General features: G+C 40.5%; 1 protein-coding gene across 1 annotated transcript; it reads right to left on the bottom strand.

Annotated features, from left to right (window-relative positions):
• Window positions 1-13,074: 13,074 nt before the first annotated feature.
• Window positions 13,075-19,300, bottom strand: ube2nb (ubiquitin-conjugating enzyme E2Nb). The gene is made up of 4 exons (XM_058625237.1): window positions 19,162-19,300; window positions 17,241-17,487; window positions 16,131-16,271; window positions 13,075-15,495 (listed from the first exon to the last, which is right to left on the bottom strand). Exons 1-4 carry the CDS (start codon window positions 19,189-19,191, stop codon window positions 15,452-15,454), a joined length of 462 nt encoding a protein of 153 aa, XP_058481220.1. The 5' UTR covers window positions 19,192-19,300; the 3' UTR covers window positions 13,075-15,451.
• Window positions 19,301-19,332: the final 32 nt, after the last annotated feature.

Below are 19,332 nucleotides of genomic sequence, written 5' to 3'. Positions count from 1 at the left end.
ATTTACACATTGAGATAACGACACGGTTAAAGGTGTATTGACTGAAATATTTCAGGCCTATAAAGAAAAATGTCTCCACTCCAGGTGGAAGGTCTTTGTGTCGTAATGCCATGCGTTCAGGGTGGCAGGGTGGTTCATGTGCGCCACTCCTTCCTAAACACATTGGAGTAAATTCTGTCTCCGCACATAATCTGACGACACTCCCATGTTGTGACTGTTCATGTTTAACACATTATTATGTAATGGTGAATGAATAATGTGCTTCCTTCCCTCTGCAAGTACTCGGGTTTTTAAAAGTGCCTTTGCACTGAAGGTGGCTGTCGTTTAGTCACTGATAAATTCATCAAATGTACTCACTGCATGGGATAACCATGACACACAGCACACATGAACTTTACACTTAAGAGCCACTTTATTAGGTACACTGGACACCTAAGAAAATGGCATAAGAGGCACCTGGTGTGGTTTTATGCTGCTTTGATTATCATAACTCGGATTGTAAGTTGCTGTTGCCGTTTTTCCTTCTTCATCCGTGATGTAGTGAGTTGCTGCCATGCGACTGGATACCGGATACGTACGTTGACAACTAGTTGAACATGTGTACCTAATAAAGTGAGGCGATGAGTGGATACCTTTGACCCGCAAGTTAAGGAGGATCCTGAGATAAGATCACCAAATCAAATCAAAGAAATAAGACTGATCAAAGTGGGTCAAAGGCTTCCCCTTGTTGTTTTTGAAGTTAATCAAGTAAGTGTGCGTGTTTGCCAGAGATGTTTATCTCATTTGACTGAGACCGCATGTGAATTTAAAAGCAAACAAATGACAACAAGGAGGATCATAATTCTCTTCTACTCTCTAGTAGTTGTAAGAGATTTCGTCTAACTATAGTTGTTACTCATTACTACCAAATAAACTCAGAAGAAGAGTTGGTAATGGTCTGTATTTATATAGAGAGACTTTCTCGTCTTGATGAGCTGCTTTACACTACAGTTTTTTTGCCATTCACACATCTATCATTCTAATTCACACTTCCACATGGGGTTAAGTGTGACTAGCAGAGCCAGGAATTGAACCCGCAACCTTCCATGTGAAAGACAACTCACGCTACCATGGCTCAATCCCAACTTTCCCCTTTTTTTAATACTTTTACATCTACTTAAGTACAGTAAATGTCAAATACTTTAAGACTTTTACTTCAGTAATATTATAAAAAAAAAAAAAAGTGACTTCAACTTCTACCAAAGTCATTTTCTGGTAAAGATACTTCACTTCACGTCTCTTCAGTGTCACAGCGGCTGAAACTCAGTCCACTCCATGGTTTTAATATTAACCGCCCAAACGTCTCCCTCTTCACTGAGATTGCTCTGTGGTTGCACTCAGCAGATAACTCTAAGCAGAAATGCCTCTGAGGTGATTATTACACTACATGCACATGTCATGTTATCATTTCAGTCGCAGCGGTCATCCGGATCTGACGGAAATCCAATAAGCTTCAGGTCATCGTGTTACAAAAGGTCAGAGTCCGCCGGCATCATTGTGTCATTTTAGTCTTATTACACTGTTCTGGTTACAATCTGATTACTATGGCAGCAACATTACAAATGGACAAAAGGACAACGTAATCATTCTGATAATAAATAATACATTTATGTGGTTTGTGGATTAAGAGATTATCCAAAAAAGTGAGATTATAGAAGTGAGTCTGAATTGAATTTTGGCGAATAATACAGGATTAGAACCATTTTAGACTGTTTGTAGCAGCACTATCTATCTATCTATCTATCTATCTATCTATCTATCTATCTTTCTTTCATGGTCAGAAACCGTCACGTGAAGCTAATACATGTTTTATGTATGTCTTTGTTTTTCCCTCCCTGCTATAATTTATAATGTTGTTTGCGCTCGTGCAGATACTCAGTCACGTCATCGTCCTAATGGCATCAGTCACCTCAGGTGAAAATAAATCGCCCTGTCATCGAGCTACTCCAAGTGGTCCGTCATCTTCTTGCTTAGCAATAACAGGCAATAACGAGGTCCTGTTTTTAGCCAAGGTGTGTGGGGAATAGAGGATTCGGTTTCTCCTGGCTCACGTCGGGACAGATGGAGGGGGGGGGGGGGAGACAAAGAAGCCAGAAGTGAGCGTCTCCGAATCACCCGTTCTCACTCGGAGACAGAGGACATCTGCCGCGTGACGACAAGGGGAGCTGACACCATTCATGGATGGATTACATGGAAACACTGACACGGGTACATAAAAAGCATATATCCCACTTATTCAGTACACATGTGGTGTATTGCCAGAGACACAGATCTCCTAATCGGCCTCTCGGTTCGCCAGTGAGTGCAAACTCTTTTCTGCTGATAAAATCCTGAGCTGATTAGCTCACGCTTAAGTCTCTTCTCTGACCTCGGCGCCGAGCTATCAGACACGAGGCATGTGAGGGAACGGCTACCCGCCAAATGTGGAAAACTAGAGCCGCAGCAAAGCGAATCGACTTCACACAATAAAGACGTAAATGTGTAAGATAGCAACAATAAGGCATCGCGGCCCGTCACATAAAAATAGCCCGTGGGTATCATGGAGTTTGTGCTAATATTAGACGGGGCCATCTGTTATCCTCTGAGGTCTCCATTATAAGACACTTTGATTTAAAATTAAGCTTCAGCAAACTCACTCTTCCCGTATATATATATATATTCACACAATTGTTTGGAGGCATTAAAGGTGAGGCCAAGGTCTTCACTGAATGGAGCTCGTCCAATAACTGCGCTGCCAAGGCTGCTCAGATGGACGTGAGCCGCTGTCACTGCTGAACACGGTGTGGAGAGACAGGCGGTGACGTCTCTGGAAATACATCTACGTCCTCTTTAATTAAAGCGACACCATTGTAGTATATCAGGGACTTAGCTCTGGTACCCCAAAGGAAGGGAACCCGAAAAATGGAACCATTGGGGCAGGTTATGTTGGTCCGTATTACCCTTGAACTTGCTGAGCCTGATTCTTGCAGTTTGAGTCTTTTAAGGCAGTGAACAGTGAAACTCAGCTCACTACGGTGCCGTTTGGAACAGTTTCACACTAATCTTGACTGGCGTTTCCATCGCAGAGTGTGCGGGGCTGGATAATATGTGCCAACTATGTAAATAGTGTTATGTCATAGCTCACCGAATAAAGTCAACAAAGAAGACGCCGACGCTCACTTTTGTTCAAAGAAATCTGCAGCTGAACATCGCTTATTATGTACCTGTAGAGTTAGCAGCACCACTGTAGCATCAAACAAAGAAAAGCACAGTAGAAACCGTGTTCACTAAACTGAAATATGAAATATTCTGCTTGTATTCTGCAGAAATCTTAGAGGCCGAGTCTGCGCGCCGTGAGATCACGGTGGTAAAACGGGTCACATCAACACGTCTCCTAACACTTTTACGGCCTACAAGCGGATAAACACAGGTGACTCAAGGTTACCGACGACAATAAGTTGCTTGTGAGGGCTAAACGACACACAATGGCGGCCTGTTTTTCCCGTATGTAAAACCTGTCATTACGGCAGCCGAGCATGAAATAGACTCAACAGGGTAAACATCAATTAGGGAGGAATTATCCGGTGAAGGAGAGATACGGCGCAACCGTGAAACGATGCCGTTGTCAGCAGATACATCAGGAAACATTCAGTATATATACTATATTTGTGTGTGACATGGTGACAAAACTACTCACTCTACATTAACTGCAGGCTACCTGCGGACACAAGCTCCTCTCACAATGATGCCTCTTGTCTCCTTGAGGTTGCACAAAAACACACACACACACACTATAATCAGGTGAACATTGGGTTTTAAGGGGCATAAACAAACCCAGACAGTGACAGTGTGATTGCCAGAATGTGGGAAAGTCTGAAACGAAACCACACGGTGACGATGGCACTCTCACACACACACACACACACACACACACACACACACAAACACGCGGGCAGAAAATGATTCATTCCCCTCAAACAGGTTGTCTACAACTCTAAATATGACCATGACTGTGTGTTTGTATTGAATCAAAAATGAAAAGCTGCTGCTCACAGGTTTATTTTGACTGCAGGGCTCTTGGGAGACTAAGTTTGACCTCGAGAGAACAAACACTGAAGAGCTTATGAGTGACAGAGATGTAAAAATAAAACTAAACATAAAAAGTGTTTCAGACTTTGGAGCAAAAAAAAGAAATCCAGAAAATGTTCAGGCTGATTCTTCTGGCACAGAAAAACCATCAAAGGACAAAAACTCGGGGCCTGGAAACGATCAGCAACAATAAGTGATCCGACAACAAGACTTGTTTTGTTTTGTCTTCACACTGAAGCTCGGAATTACGGGAACTACAGAGAAAGCAGATGTCACCGGGTGAGCACTTTTAAATTGAAATGTGGGATCCTTAAAATCTACGGCGATGGTGATAAAATGTCAGAAATGGGCTTTCACCCAAATGTGAACCGGGATTCTGAAGCATCTCTTTTTTTTGGGGGGGGTTGGGTCTTATCTTTCAGTTTTGAAGATGTTTATAAATGGGTAATGTCTATTACCTCTACCTACGTGTCCCTTTAGAACTGTAGTAAATGAATCGTAGGAGAAGTAAATAGTAAATGAATCGTAGGAGCCACTATTGACTTAATTTAGTTTAGAGCAAGGTTATTATAGTTCACGAAAACTAACAAAATAACAAAAAGTATTTTGTTAACTGTTAGTTTATAAAACTAACTAACTAAAATTGTACTTTGTTTTCATCTTTGTATATCAATTTCCTTAATAATCCTTTTAAATTTTGGATCCTTCTCATGAGTTGAACTCTGTTGTTTTACTCATTTTGTGGGTGTTTTTATGTCTATTTTATGTGCGCACTATGTACGTACAGATTTTAAATGTGCTTTATAAATAAAGATGGATTGGATTGGATATGTGGATGGAAATGTAACCTGGACGTACAGCAAGTGGAAATAAACGTGCGACCCCTTTACGTGACTCTTCCTCGCTGTGCTGATTGAGGAATTGAAACAGCACAAACGAGTCAAGCCCAACTAAGTTACAGTGAGTACATTGCACCATGGCTTGATGTGACCTAATGTGACCAGAGAGGGTTCACACTGCAGTAAAAATCTCTCTCCCCGTGTGCAAACGTTTTCTGTACATCTCACACAGCTGTTTCATGAATGAGCACTTGTGCAAGAATCGGGTGACCTGGATTCGGACTGATGACATCACCTCTGTCTACCTTTTATTATTATTACCGCCGTCGCGATAAAATTAGTTTACTTTGCGTTCATCGGGATATTAAAGAGGTGTATAATCTCTGATTCTGTGGTCACACCGAGGACACGGCACGTGAAAGGAAATCCACTCCAACATCTTTCTTTTAAAATCACCAAAAAAGTGCAAACGTAAACAGGACATAGGCAGGTAACGTGCAATAAGAAGCAAAAGAAGATAAAGTTTGACAAAAACAAAAACCCGACCAGCTCATTTAACGAAGCAGAAGAAAAAATGAAAAGACTAATTAAGGTTTTGGGCGCATTTCAGTTAAGTAAAGCTGTGAAAAACACGTAAAGTAAACATACAGATCATCCGTTTTTCCCTTCTCCCTCTGTCCGCAGATACAGTACGAGTTCATGTTTAGTTTTATACCATTTACTTGTGCAAATTCAGAGGTTTTGAACAGCAGTTTAGCCCCCGTCACGCCTGCTTTGTAACCTTTGACCCATCCCACTCTCCATATCTGTCCCATGTATGTGTGTCACTGGGTTGGGCGTCGTCTCCGCACAACTGTTAAGGGTGGAGAATGTGAAGCAATCGGTGCAATAATTAGTCAGATTTCTCGTCATAATGTTGGTCATTTAGGTCAGCCATAGGCAACGCGTTAAAACTACAGTTTCCTTTACTGTTTAATAGAAATAAATGAATTCTGTGGTTCAAGACCAGATGGAGGCCACAGCAACCTTGCGCTAGTAAAGCAACATAAATGCCGTGTGACTGGAAACACAAAGACCTGTGTGTACACAAAAACAAAGCACTTCTTAACAGAGGGTGAAGAACACAACACTACGTCTGACCACAGAGACCAAACACAGGCGGAATAATAACGTCAGCGACCTCAAATATCAGCAAAGGTCACACTGTGAAGCTTTTAATAAACAAACAGAGAAGAAATACTGCTCCTCATCTGCCTCACTCTGCATGGAAATGAAAGATCAAGGGTCAAAATGACTTGATAACAAACGATCTTCCCTCCTGCTGGGCCCACAGACACGTGTGGAACTTTAAATCACACAAACAATCTCCGCTAAATCAAGTTTTCACTCTGTGTTCGCCTTATCTGTCCTTGCAAACGCGCTCAGGCACACAAGTGGGTCAAAGCCTGAGAGGCCGCGTTAGAGGACGGCGAGCGCAGGCCGCAGCCTAACTTATCAGCAGCGCACTGTTTGACTGGCTATTGATCGGCAGCGTGACGTGCCGTGCTGTTGTGACTCCCTCTGATCTCAGGAACGTGTCAGCGGTGGTGATTTATACCCACCGAGAGACGAGGAGTTAATTATTTACGCGGAACGCTGCTGGGCGAGACAACCGCAGTGTCCCTGACAACTGTACTGCAGCATATGTGTGTGTGTGTGTGTGTGATCCTGTATTTGTTACCTTTCTCTGGCGTAAACAATGTTTGGTCCTCATAGAGACCAAAACCTGGTCCTGGTGAGGCAGAACCTCATTCCTGAGGAGGTGTTAAGTTTGGTCTTAGGTTTGAATTGTGGTTAGGTTAAGGTTAGGGTTAGGCATTAACTTTTAATAGTTTCGTTTAGGGCAGAGGTCTCAAACTTGTGGCCCGTATAGGTCACATTTTAACACCTAAGCCTCAAAATGTCCGTCTGGACTTTTTTTTGTTTATTTTATGAGACTTTGAAATGTGCTGTGAGTAAGTGCTTTTGCCCAGTTTTCCAGAATAACTTTCAATATCTGGCCATTATTAACAACTTACTGCACATTAAAGTAGTGTATTAACAATTTGAAATGAAGGGGAAAAAAGTGTTGTTAATGTTACAAGGGCAAATACTTTGTTGCTATACTTGAGTACAAAATTCACGTATCTGTACTTTACTTGGTTATTTATATTTCGAGCAACTTTTACTTTTACTCCACTGCATTTCCTCTGACTATCTTTGTTACTCATTACTACCAAAAAAAATCAGAAGAAGAAGAGTTATTATGGTCTGTACTTATATAGAGCTTTCCTAGTCTTAATGAGCTGCTTTACACTACAGTTCTGCCATTCACACGCTTCAACAAGGATACATATAGACTAGCAGAGCCAGGAATTGAACCCACAACCTTCCAGTTGAAAGACAACTCGCCATGGCTCAATCCTAACTCCTCCCTTTTACTTCTAAAACTTAAGTACATCAGAAAATGACCTTTTGATACTAATAAGTAGCGTAAATGTCATAAACTTTAAGAAAAAAAGAAGTGACTTCAACTTCTACCAAAGTCATTTTCTGGTAATGGTACTTGTACTTAAGTATCCCTTTAATGTACTGTATACAAGACTGAATACACTGTCCTTAGAAGAATAGCTGTGCAAACCTGTGTGTGTGTGTGTGACAAGACCACGCCTCAGATGTCGTTTCTTGTGTTGTTTTTTTCCCAGTGTGCGAACACTGATCCAAACAAAACACTGTGGTTTTCGACGCCAGTCTTGATTTGTTTGCCTCATTAACCTGTCGGCACCACAGAGAACAGTGTGAGTCATTCATTAAAAAGACGTATAAAAAAATCCACGTACACATTTCAATCTGTGCCGTGCCAATCAAACATGTGCCGTCCAGGAGGGAGGACAATCCATATATGAGAGGAACGAGTCGAGGCAGAGCTCGGGAGTGTTTGTGTTGGCATGGATGAGCTGAAAGGGTGAGGAATGAAGAAGAAGAAGAAGAAGTCGTGATATTCAATATACTACTCCTACACTTTTCGTTGAAGAACATGGACAACACACACACACACACACTAAGTGTGTGTTTCCTGTTTTGAAGAGAAAACTTGTTACGCAAATGAGGAATTACAAACAAGACAGTAATCCTAATCAGGACGTAATAACATACTGAGTAACTCCTCTGGTTGCAATAAAACAAAAGTCAATTTGAAAGTAAGTCTCTGAGGAAATGAGCCGACTTCTTAGTTAATTAATACCGTCAGTACATTTTCCTGAGAAGTTCATGGTTCAGGTCTTCTTCAAGAGAACATAATGTCCAATTTTAAATTATCTTCCCATTGGTGCATACAGTACGAGTGTGATTGACAACAGGAGTCTAGCGGCAGGTGACACCTGTGAATTTCGGGTCAATTTGTAAAAATCTTGTGGCTTCAAAAGCGGCGGAGTTCAGATTAAGTCGCCACTCGGGAATAACGTGGTCCTGTCTGGTATGCGAAGGCCACCACAGTTTCCTGGTTGCGCGTGAGCAGAGGAGCAAAAAGTCAAAAATCCTCTGTGTCTCTCTGCAGCGTCACCATTTCCTTGTCACTGGAATTTCAAAAACCACAATTGAAGTAAGGAAGGCCAAGGTGATGGCACCAAAGGGGGTCTGTCTCTCTCTCTCTCTCTTGGTTATTTTTAGTAAAAAGTGCCGTTCCCTTACATTTCGGAGGCCTTGGATGCTTTTCTCTGCATATATAAATAGAGATAGAGAGAGAGAGAGCAGGGATATGGAAGTGTCAAGATACATCTATAGATATCGTTTCCAGCTCTCTATTTGTGTTTTGAGACACAGTGTATAGCAACATCTACCGGACACGCTCCGATACTTCCGAAGAGTCCCACCTTCCCTGAAAAAAATCAAAACAAAACTGTACATCAGGTTCAAGATGTTCCCACCACAAAAGATTCAGCTGTCATTCGACTTGCATAACAGCCGAGCTGGAGAGAGTCCAGATACCTGCTGTGGTCGAAAAAGCAGGGATTCCCTTTTTATGACAGTTTAATATCGAGTGTTACGTAACATCAGGGCACAGATTAGAGGGTTTCACTGCAGCACGCCCTCTTTAACTCCATCTGCAGTGAGTCAGTTGACAATGGAGGGAAGGTGAATGAGAGAGGGGGGAAACGAGGTACGACTAAAGTGCAGTGTTAGGGAAGCAATGAAGACATGGGTAATGAAAATGAGGGGAAAAGGGAACAAGATGAAGCAGAAACAAACGGTGTCAACACAGACTCCGCCCAGAAAAGCCATCTCCATCTCGGGGGGGCTGCAGCACCGGCGTCGGGTGTCGAATAGGTGCTGACGCTGATGACACGCGACTGGCCAAAAAGAGGACGTCTGTCATCACCTGTCAGTGTCAACATCTCCAGCATGTGATGAGAATGTTTTCACCTGCGAGTCAGCAATCGTGGTGAGAGATGATCTGCTGTGTCAGAGGAGGAGGAGCAGGGCTATGTTTAGGACACTGGCACTGCGCCGTCTCTGGCGGTCATCGCTGTGGTTGCGATGGCCCTGCATTGTCATGCGCTTGTCATCACGTGTATGAATTTACGCGAAAGAGGAAAGAGGACACGTAGTCTTACATAAGCCGCATTGTTGATGCACTACAAGTGGAACCTTGACTTGTCTCTGAAGACACGTTAAAGATCCCGTGTGTCCCATGAGCAATAGTACCTGGTACCTGGGAGCTGAGCCGATATTAAAATGTCTCTGGAAGAGTCACGAGCGAGACGTCCAACACAGGAATTGAAACTGAACAATGCCCAACTGTAGATCAGTTCAAAAATCCTGGAAAAAAACATGCGTTAACCCTTTAACAACTAAGCCTCAAAATGTCACTTTTTGCCTATTATAACCATAAAAGAGTCAGAAAAAGTGCTTTTGCCCAGTTTTCCAGAATAACTTTCAAAATCTGGCAGTTATTCACAACTCACTGCATGTTAAAATAGTGTATTAACAATTTAAATTAAAGATCAAAAAAAATGTACATGAACGCCAGATTTTGCGTGTTAACCCTTTAACACCTAAGCCTCAATATTTTAAATTTTTTTTGCAAATGATTACACACTGGACCTTTAATTTTTTTCTTTTTTTACAACACTGTTGTTGCACAGCCAGCAGCCGCCTGTCACCCATACATGTTATAACAGTGTTTGTTTAATGTGTTTATCAGCTGCAGTTATAAAAAAAAAAAAAAAAACCTGCCGCTGCACGTTTTAAACTTTTACAAGCGACAGTCAAATGACTTCCTCGTGCGCCAAAGTAAACACGCCCTCGGTGTTAATCTAAAGTTTAATACACCTTAAGCTGTCATTAAAAAAAACAAAAAACATCACATGTTGAAGTTGTTGTATCCTTAAAAACAGCTTTCCCCCTTAATTTTATTTGACTCATTTTGACGACACTAGCTTTTGTTGACCTGGAGGGCAATGTTACATATTTTTACTGCATATTGTGATCAATAAAATATAAACATGTACTTGTTTTATTGTGCACAACATATAACAAAAGTATTTATCTTCCCTTTTTGTTCTTCCTAAAGGTCAAACTGACTTGGAAATGTAGGCTTTTAGGTTTCTGGCATCAGATCATTTCAATAATAACAACCCTGAACAAGTTTAAAGCTCTGGTGACAAACATGATTAAGTGTTTAATGTTTTCTAACTTTTACTTATTTCATTGATCTACCCGAGTTAAATAAAAGCTAATACATACTTAATAATCAATATATATATAGTGAACCTAACAGATGAAGTAACTTTAAGTAACTTGAAGGAGGTGCCGGCCTTAATATTTCTAACTGTGTTTTTTTTTTAATAGTTTTGTTGTAAATATTAAGAATTTCCTGTTTGTTAGTAACTGAAGTCAAAAAGAAAGTAGAACTAAATAAAACATGGTGTTAATAGCCATAAAAAAGGTGTGGATACACAGAGAGGCAGCTCTGAGATAAATAGGAAAGAGAACACATTTTTAAAATAATAAAATGGACTTTAATTTTAGTGTAAAGTTCCTTTAAAGGAATATTCTTTATAAAAGCCCACATGGCAATGTTGAATGTTCTTCTCACTGACCTGAGACTAAAAATAACTCGCTTGAGCCAGAGTCTTTCTGAGGATGGACGCTTCAATAACAACAAAGCCTCTCCAGAGAAGACGGCCTCTGTGACTGGTTAATGTTTGGTCAGATATTTCAGATAATGAGAGGGAATCGTTTCCTGCAATTCCACTCAAAGGACGGCCGCATACCAGCCCCGGGTGACTCACTGTTGCCATATAAACCCAGCCGTGATCATAAAACATTGTGAAATGTCTGTTTGTGTTGAGGACACGTGAAGAACACGGTGTGGGGGGGGGGGCTCTTAGGAGGCGACAGGTGCCTCCTGCTGGAAGAGCAGGCAGGCAAGCGAGCAGGCAGGAGAACAGAGTTGATAATATATCCAGCAAAAAGTGAAAATTTGTGTCCATACTCCATCACTGGGAAGATAAAGTTTGTAAAGATCCAGCAGGGGTCGAAAAATGTCCCAAAGAGGGATGAAAGGAAAGCAACAGAGCTACCAAAGACAATCTGTGAAGGGAAGCGCCATCATGTGGTACTATATGGAACAGCAGGAGAAAAGGCGTGGGACATTTTTGACATGACAAGAGCAGAAGCACGGGTGGAACTATTTATATTATGAATGAATGCAATCCAGAAGCTGTAGTACCTAATGTTAGAATATTTTAATTGATAGACGCACACACTATGGATAGTGGAGATTTGTCCAGAGGGCAAGTATCCTAGATATTCTAGTTGAAAACTGGAAAAACCTAAATATTGCACAGCTGAGAGACTTGGGATGTCAAAAATAAGCCAGTCTGTCCATGTTTTTTTCTTTCTCTTCTCCACTGTATTATTCACTGTGATGCCTTCTGGGTGGCTTTATAATGTGTTCCATACAAGAACAAACCGTTCCTTCCTGCTATGCGGCAACTTACCCCAGACGGAGGCCATCTTTTACAATACATGTAATGTTATGCTTTAAACACTTGATAAGAGTTTGTAAAAAAAAAAAAAAAAAAGATGATTATTGTTTATAGTTGCTTCTTGTTTTGTATTGTGCTGCTGGAAAGTCTTGCTGGGCTGAAGTTTTTGGGGGTAAATGTGTAATAACAATCTTTCTGCCAGGTATTGCAACTGCAATGGGATTTGAAGGCCAAGCTTCTACTGCAAGGGTGAACTATGATGTATGAAAACATCATTTTATTTAAATACAAACCCTAAATCAGATGTTCTACATAGTATATATATCATTAAATGCAAGCGTTGTGAATGTTGTACATCAAGGGCTCTTCTTAGGATTAATAAAGTTGCCTGAATGAGTCACTACAGTGACTATTAGCCCATGTGACAGCGTTAAGGCAAAAGTTGAATTCAAGACTTTTTGAATGCCACTTGGAGCAAAATTTAAGACCCATTTTACAATAAACAAAAACAACAAAGTTGCCCAAAACACATTCGGGACAACTTTGCCCGAGTGTTGATTTCAACATAAAACATGACTTTTCAGTCTAGTACAAAAAGTTAAAATATCAACTTCCAGGTGTTGGTTTTGTGACATCTTGGTGGTTGTGCCGTCATTAGGTAAATTATGAACATTAAATTATGTTGTTTTTTTTTTTTAAATAGCTGTTACCAATTATTTTGAGATTTTCAATTACAGAAAAGAACCATAAAATCCTGCTTCCTATGTGTTAACGTTTCAGACTTTGTAAGGATGCGCGGGAACCCTGTGTGAAGTCACTGGCACCTCCACATGCTTCACAACTTCCTTCCCCCCGGTGGAGAATTTTTTGATGTCCATGCTCCAATTATGGCTTTACAAAGCACCAACCAACCACATGCACCTTAAATAGAAAATGCAAATTATAAACGTACCCAAATGGCGGTGGCATTTCAGAGGCTAGAAAGCGTCCTCGCAAGCCTCAAATGAGCCGAGATTTGTCACACTCCATTACCGCTACATAAATTAAATCGGAAGCGCTGTGCATTTAAAGGGGGGGACACAAGATTCAACACAACAGAAACCAGACGAGCCTGTGCGTACTTACTCAACTCAGTTTATTTACAGAGTATTTGAAGAGCCATGTATGCAAATGTACTGAAATCACGACAGAACTCTTCTTTTACTTTACACATGGGGAGCTGATTAATCATAATAATGATGAGTTTGATCTCAATATTTTGATCTAGATGCTTCAAAAATCCAGTGAGTGACTGCTTCTCGTTTTTTTTTTAGACTGCCGTCAAAGTTCCTCAGCGAGACAATAAATTAACCGTGGTTTTAAGCCGTGCTCCATCTTCCGGACTTGAGTGAATGCGGCGGATCGAGTTATTGGTTAATACTTCTGGGAGCGAGGAGAGGACACAAACGAATCTAAGCAACACCAAGCCTGCGGTACGTCGAATAAAGAGCAAGTAAGGAGAAACGCTGAACAAAAATAAAATAGTATTACTACAACAAAACGTGTCAGTACTCCTTCAGATACAGAAGCGACGGGATTGTGAAGAGTCTACGCCCACTAAAAAGTCACACTGATCCCTCAAACCCATGAGTACAGTATTGTTAAAAGGAAAAGTTTAAGTTTTTTTTTTTAGAAAGCGTCTTTTTTTACGGGTCAGTGACAAATCTCAAAACCAGAATTCGATGCAAGATTTCACATGTGCAGAACTGAAGGAACTCTAATTTTTCTAAGTCTGTAACAGCAAAGCGAAGGCCTTTTTTGTCCACTACAGAAATCCAGGCTCTCCACTGGAATCGATTTAATTCATTTGCATAATCACAGATCTGTATATCGAAGAAAGCAGAAGACCAAGACGTTCAAAAAAGCCTCAACTACCCCTTTAAAAAGGAAGCACCTCCACTCCAACAACCCTGAAGGAAACTTGATATCAGTGTGTTTATAGTACATGCCTTTTTTTTTTTTAAATTAACACTGTAAATAAAATAGAGAACAAGCAAACGCATATAGCACGAACAGACATTTAAAAAACAAACAAAAATAAAACAGCTCAGACACCTCTTTGAAAAAAAAAAACAAAACAAAAAAACGACATTTTCCACACATCCTTATACTCCCTTTCTAGATTTGTTGAAAATGGCTTTTTTCTTCTTTTTTTTTTTTTTAAGTGAGTGGAAGTGATTCGCTCACCCTCCCCACACTGTCCGACAGAGGCTGCAAAGTCTCCACATTAAATGATATACAGTAGATGAGGGGAAAACTGATCGCCGAGGAGAAAAACTGCAAACGCCACAACCCCGAGCTTCTTAAGTTTAATTCCATTTAATATTCTGCTGAACAAAAGCTTACATTTAAACCGGTAGATTGTGGATTATTATACGTGCTTGTACTAACAATAATAACAATAATAATACAATCAAATGTATTTCCTGTCAACATCTAACCGCCGTTAACCATGTAAATTATATGAAATCCCACCTGTTGGAGACAGAAATCGATCCTAGCCGCTGACTAAATGCTGTAAAATGAAATTAAATCTGTTTTTTTCCCCACATATTGTGTAAATTCCACCAGCAGATTTGGCAGTTATACAAGATCCCCCCCCCCCACCTCTGGATGAAAACACCTCTTACATCTCTTTCTTCAGTTGAGCAAGTCCCTCATTATGGCCGCTTAAATGTTTTTTTTAACTAACTTTCCAAAGTTAAATACTTTACATTTTGTTATACTAATAATAAGTTTCACCAGTGTTGAGTATTTGTGATGACACTAAACTACAGCAGCTGCACCACCATCTACTCACTCCGTGTTGCTAAATTGTTGGGCGGGTCACAGGCACAAATGTGTGGGAATTCAACTAACCTTTTTTAATTTTCCGTTTGTTGAACGTACGGGCTCACGTCATAAAAAAAAGTCATGGTATTCCCTAAAAAGAGTAAAAGGGGGAAACATCATCATTCATATTCATATTGTTTTTTCCCTCCTGCAAGTCAACAGTGTGGTGGCACAGCCGTACATTCTGCAAGCGTTGAAATAACAAAACTCCTGTCACCTCTCACAAGAAGACATACAGATGTGTTGACAAATGATGCATGTGTTAAAAGAAGGGCAGCTTTAATGTATAGTTTGCAAACGTACCAGTATGTGCCTAAGTTCAGGACAACATATATAATGTTATTTTTAAGACTGTAGTGGGGAGGGTGCCGTCCTCTGTCCATGCATTTTAAATAGCAACACGGGGAGAAAAAGAAATGACTAACACACATTTAACGCGTCTTAGAGAGGAAAGTAAGTCACCCAGAGGTCTGCAGCAGTGAATCTTGTCATTTCTTTCAGATAGATTTGGACTTATAATCTTTTTTATCTCTTCTCTTTTTTTTTGTGTCCATTAAATTCAAATTTTGACAGAATAGGAGTACATTTTTGTGGATCACATTCAGACGCCTCGTCTCGCTTCTTCTATACTTCAGTGTTGCTCGCGTAGAGCCTGGTCCATGTTCGGGCTGAAGGGGAGACACAGAAAGATAAAAATGTTGTGGAGGGTGGGGGAGTAATGTGGAGGAGGGTGCGGGGGACGGTGGATCAGAGACAGATGAGACTGACTGAGCAAAGTTCCAGGACAACAGGCTTTCCATGATAAGAGCAAAGTCCCAGGTTTTTTCACGAGGGCTAAGAAATAATTCAGTGAAATGTTTGGTGCTGTTAAACAAGGCGTGCACATCGGAGGCAATCCTAGTGCTGGACCCAAGCCCAGATAAATAGGAGGGCTGCGTCTATTTTTTAATATTAATTTTTTTTTTTAAGTTTTCTGATTTTTCAGGTTCATAAAATATGAAAAAAAGAACTGTGATGTGCTGATTTGAACTGTTCTTCCATGACCATTTGATTATGATTGACAGGCTTGCAAAATGCATCCATTTTTAATGCTCACTGCAACATTTGGAGTGGGATTACATAACCAACAATGGCTGACCCATAGGCTGTTGTTTTTTTTATATCTCTCTATCCAGAAAAACATCACAAAGGCAACATACAACTAAAATATTTTGTTATAACCCCTCATAATGTGGCAGGTAGGTATCAAACAGTGGGAACTCGGCGAAAGGTTTGTTGGTTGGTCGAGGTATCTGCTACTCACCTGTCTCAATGGCATGGCTTTCATTCTTCTTCCACTGCTCTGCGACGTCATTTGCCAGGGGATCATCTGGATTGGGAGCACTTAATAATGCCTGGATCGATAGCAACACTGTACGGATCTGCAGGGCTGGAGACCACTTATCTGCAAGAGGAAAAGTTGGGGAGATGCCAGAGACAAAAATGACAGTTAATAGTGGAAAATGGGGGAAACAATGTCCAAGCAACCAAAACATGCAACCAGTGACAAGAGACTCTGAACAGCACTAATCTCGGGTGACAAGCAGAAGGATACCAGCAAATTGCTCAGAGATCCACCTTCTCCTAAAGGTGTGGGAAAAAAACACGTGTGCTGTTTCTTTAATGTTTAAAAACTCATCTGTTGGTGTCTGTGCTGCGCTTGCCAAGTAAATTACCCAAGTTTATTTAACTGCAAATGTTGATTGATGGTCGTAAGCACGTCAGGTTCCTGAGGGGAACCGTCTACTTTTCTCTCATAACATGACAATGTAATTGCAGATCTGCTGCCAAAAACTGGTCATAAATCTGTGAATCCTAGCCAACAATTACTATATTCTACAGTGCAATCTTTCACATGTACCTTCAACTTAAAGACACGTTTGACATAAACATTAACTTTATAGGCTCTTTGTAATTTCGTAGGGTTGACGGTACTACCAAAGCCACTGAGAATTGACTTCACCACTTAAGGGCTTTGATTCATGAGCCGGTGGAGAAAGAGAAATAAAAGCACACATTTCTTTGAAGTTGTTGAGAAACAAACGCAATATTCTAAACTATACTCCCTAGTACTGTGCGTGATTTGAACACAATACATTTGTTATAAGCCCAGAAGTAATAACTTTCAGCATACATATATATATATACATATATATACACACATACATACACACACACATATATATATATATATATATATATATATATATATATATATATATATATATAAAAATCCTCACTTGATAGAAGAGAAAATAAAAAGTTCTGTTATATGTGCCAGTGTGGTTTCAAACCAGTGTTTACTAAAGGAAATTCCATCATGTATACATAAAAATAAATATGTATATTTGTGTGTTTCTCTCGTGTTTCTTACCTTTCAAAATGTCTAAACATATTCTTCCCAGTTTGTCAACATTGGGGTGGTAGATTTTGGTCATGAATCGCACTTTGGGAGCTGCCATGGGATACTCTTCTGGAAGAAATAGTTCAAGTTTAAATGTGCCCCCTTCAAAAGGAGAGTCTTGAGGCCCCGCAATGACCACATGGAAGTAACGTGCATTCGCTTCGTCAGGTGTAGCCGTGATCCCTGGGACAGGCTCTGCCATCAACCGCTGTGTCTCCTGAATATGGCGAGAATGGAAAAACACACAAGACCATTGTCTGATAATTTTGTCTGAATTTGCATAGATGTCATTCACACACACAAAAATTCCACAACTTGTTTGACACAGAAAAGGCAACTGAAAACTGTCCAAGTTTGTCTTATAATCACAATAAAGGCTAAAACGCTCAAATAACTTCACACTACATGAATCTGATTTCTATAATAACAATATAATATAGGGCTGCAACTAAAAATGATTTTCATTAAAGGTCATGCTTTAACCCTAGCAGCTAAACATGTGTGCCCGATTCAAAGGATTCATCAATATTTGTGCAGTTTTCTGTCAACAGAATTAAAGATACCGATTGACTCAATCGCAGTTTTAAAAAGGGCCTGAGAAAAACCTAATTGTGATGTTCTGACAGAATAGTTTGTCAGAAAATTCAACAACAACAACAAAATAGTTTTCAAATAAAGCCTTTTATAAAAGTCAAACTTCACTTTATTATTCACTGTATAATAAATATCATTAAACTGACAGAATATGAACACAAGATACACTGAAAATATATACACAAATAATACATGGGTGAAATCTTAGAGGTATAAATTCTTTCCAACATTGCATTAATGTTTAAAACTGATGTAGATGATAGGATAAAAATACAATTTTGAAGAGTTACACTGCACCATTTGCAACTAGCCAATTGTGATTTCGATTTAAAAACAATTTGTTGTTCTACCCAAGTTCAATGCCTAACTTGCAGTACACACTTAATTACAGTAACTTAGTTCAAATAGGATTATAGTTTGGGTGATTCGTGTCTTTGTGGACTTGGTTTACTGTACATTAACATTATAAGGTTTCGATAAGGAGGAAGTGGAACATTTTTTTTATTAAAACAGGTGCACATCCGCAGTCAACAAAACGGAAATTGGCTTATTGTCGTGTACAAAGAAATACTTCGGTGTCGATCCGAGAACAAGCAAAATACGCTTCCCCCGTTTTGACTTTGACAGCGTTGAGTCACTGACTGCTAAAACCGGCTCACCCAAAAATCGCTGCTCGATGTGGCGGAAAACGGTGGATCGCGCCCACTACCGGGCCTGGCCCAGTGAAGGGAAGTCGCGATAGGATTGAGGAGGAAACCGCAGCGCAACAGGCCTCGCAAATAGGCTTATTATTGCTTGACATTTTTCTCACAAAATAAGCAATACGAATGTGCTTGCTATGCTGTGGTTATTTAAATAAATGGTGGCGTTCCACACCAGCGACAGACATGTGTACCAATCAGCATATCTAGAGCTGCCTGCCTGCCTGCTAGCCTAGCTTACTTAGCCAATCCATTCATATGTCGACTGGAACAACTCGTCATTCTTAGTTGGCTTTGTGCCGCAGGTTATGCATTACAACTACATTTTAATCAAGACAGCGTGTCTGCTTGTGCTAAAAATTCAACCCCAGACAGAGAAAACGGAAGTGGCAAACAAAACACTTGCAGGACGCGGAGTGGCGAGCTAGCTTGATAACTAGCTAGATAAGAGCTAATTGCGCTAGCCGCGCTAACGTCAGGCTACACGCTGGATAGCAGCGACTCCACGTCCGCATTAGCCTTCATTTGTCTTTATGGTACAAACGCGCGGCTGATTAACATATACGGACAGTGTAAGGTATAAAAAACAAGTGTACCTTTACAATCCTACGAGGCAAACCGGCCATCTTGTGTTAGCTATTATATTTTTAGCCGTGGACTCTCCTTCTCTTCAGGTTGGAGTGACTGAGCTGCCGGGGCGGGGACAGAGAACTCACTCTTCCGGTGGCTTCTGAAAACGCAGGGCTGCTGTCTTACGTAAAAATGTA

Source organism: Solea solea, chromosome 3 (assembly GCF_958295425.1).
Source record: "Solea solea chromosome 3, fSolSol10.1, whole genome shotgun sequence".
NCBI classification, from domain to species: Eukaryota; Metazoa; Chordata; class Actinopteri; order Pleuronectiformes; family Soleidae; genus Solea; species Solea solea.
Note: the sequence above shows the minus strand (reverse complement) of the source record. Positions and strands in the feature narration are given on the sequence as shown.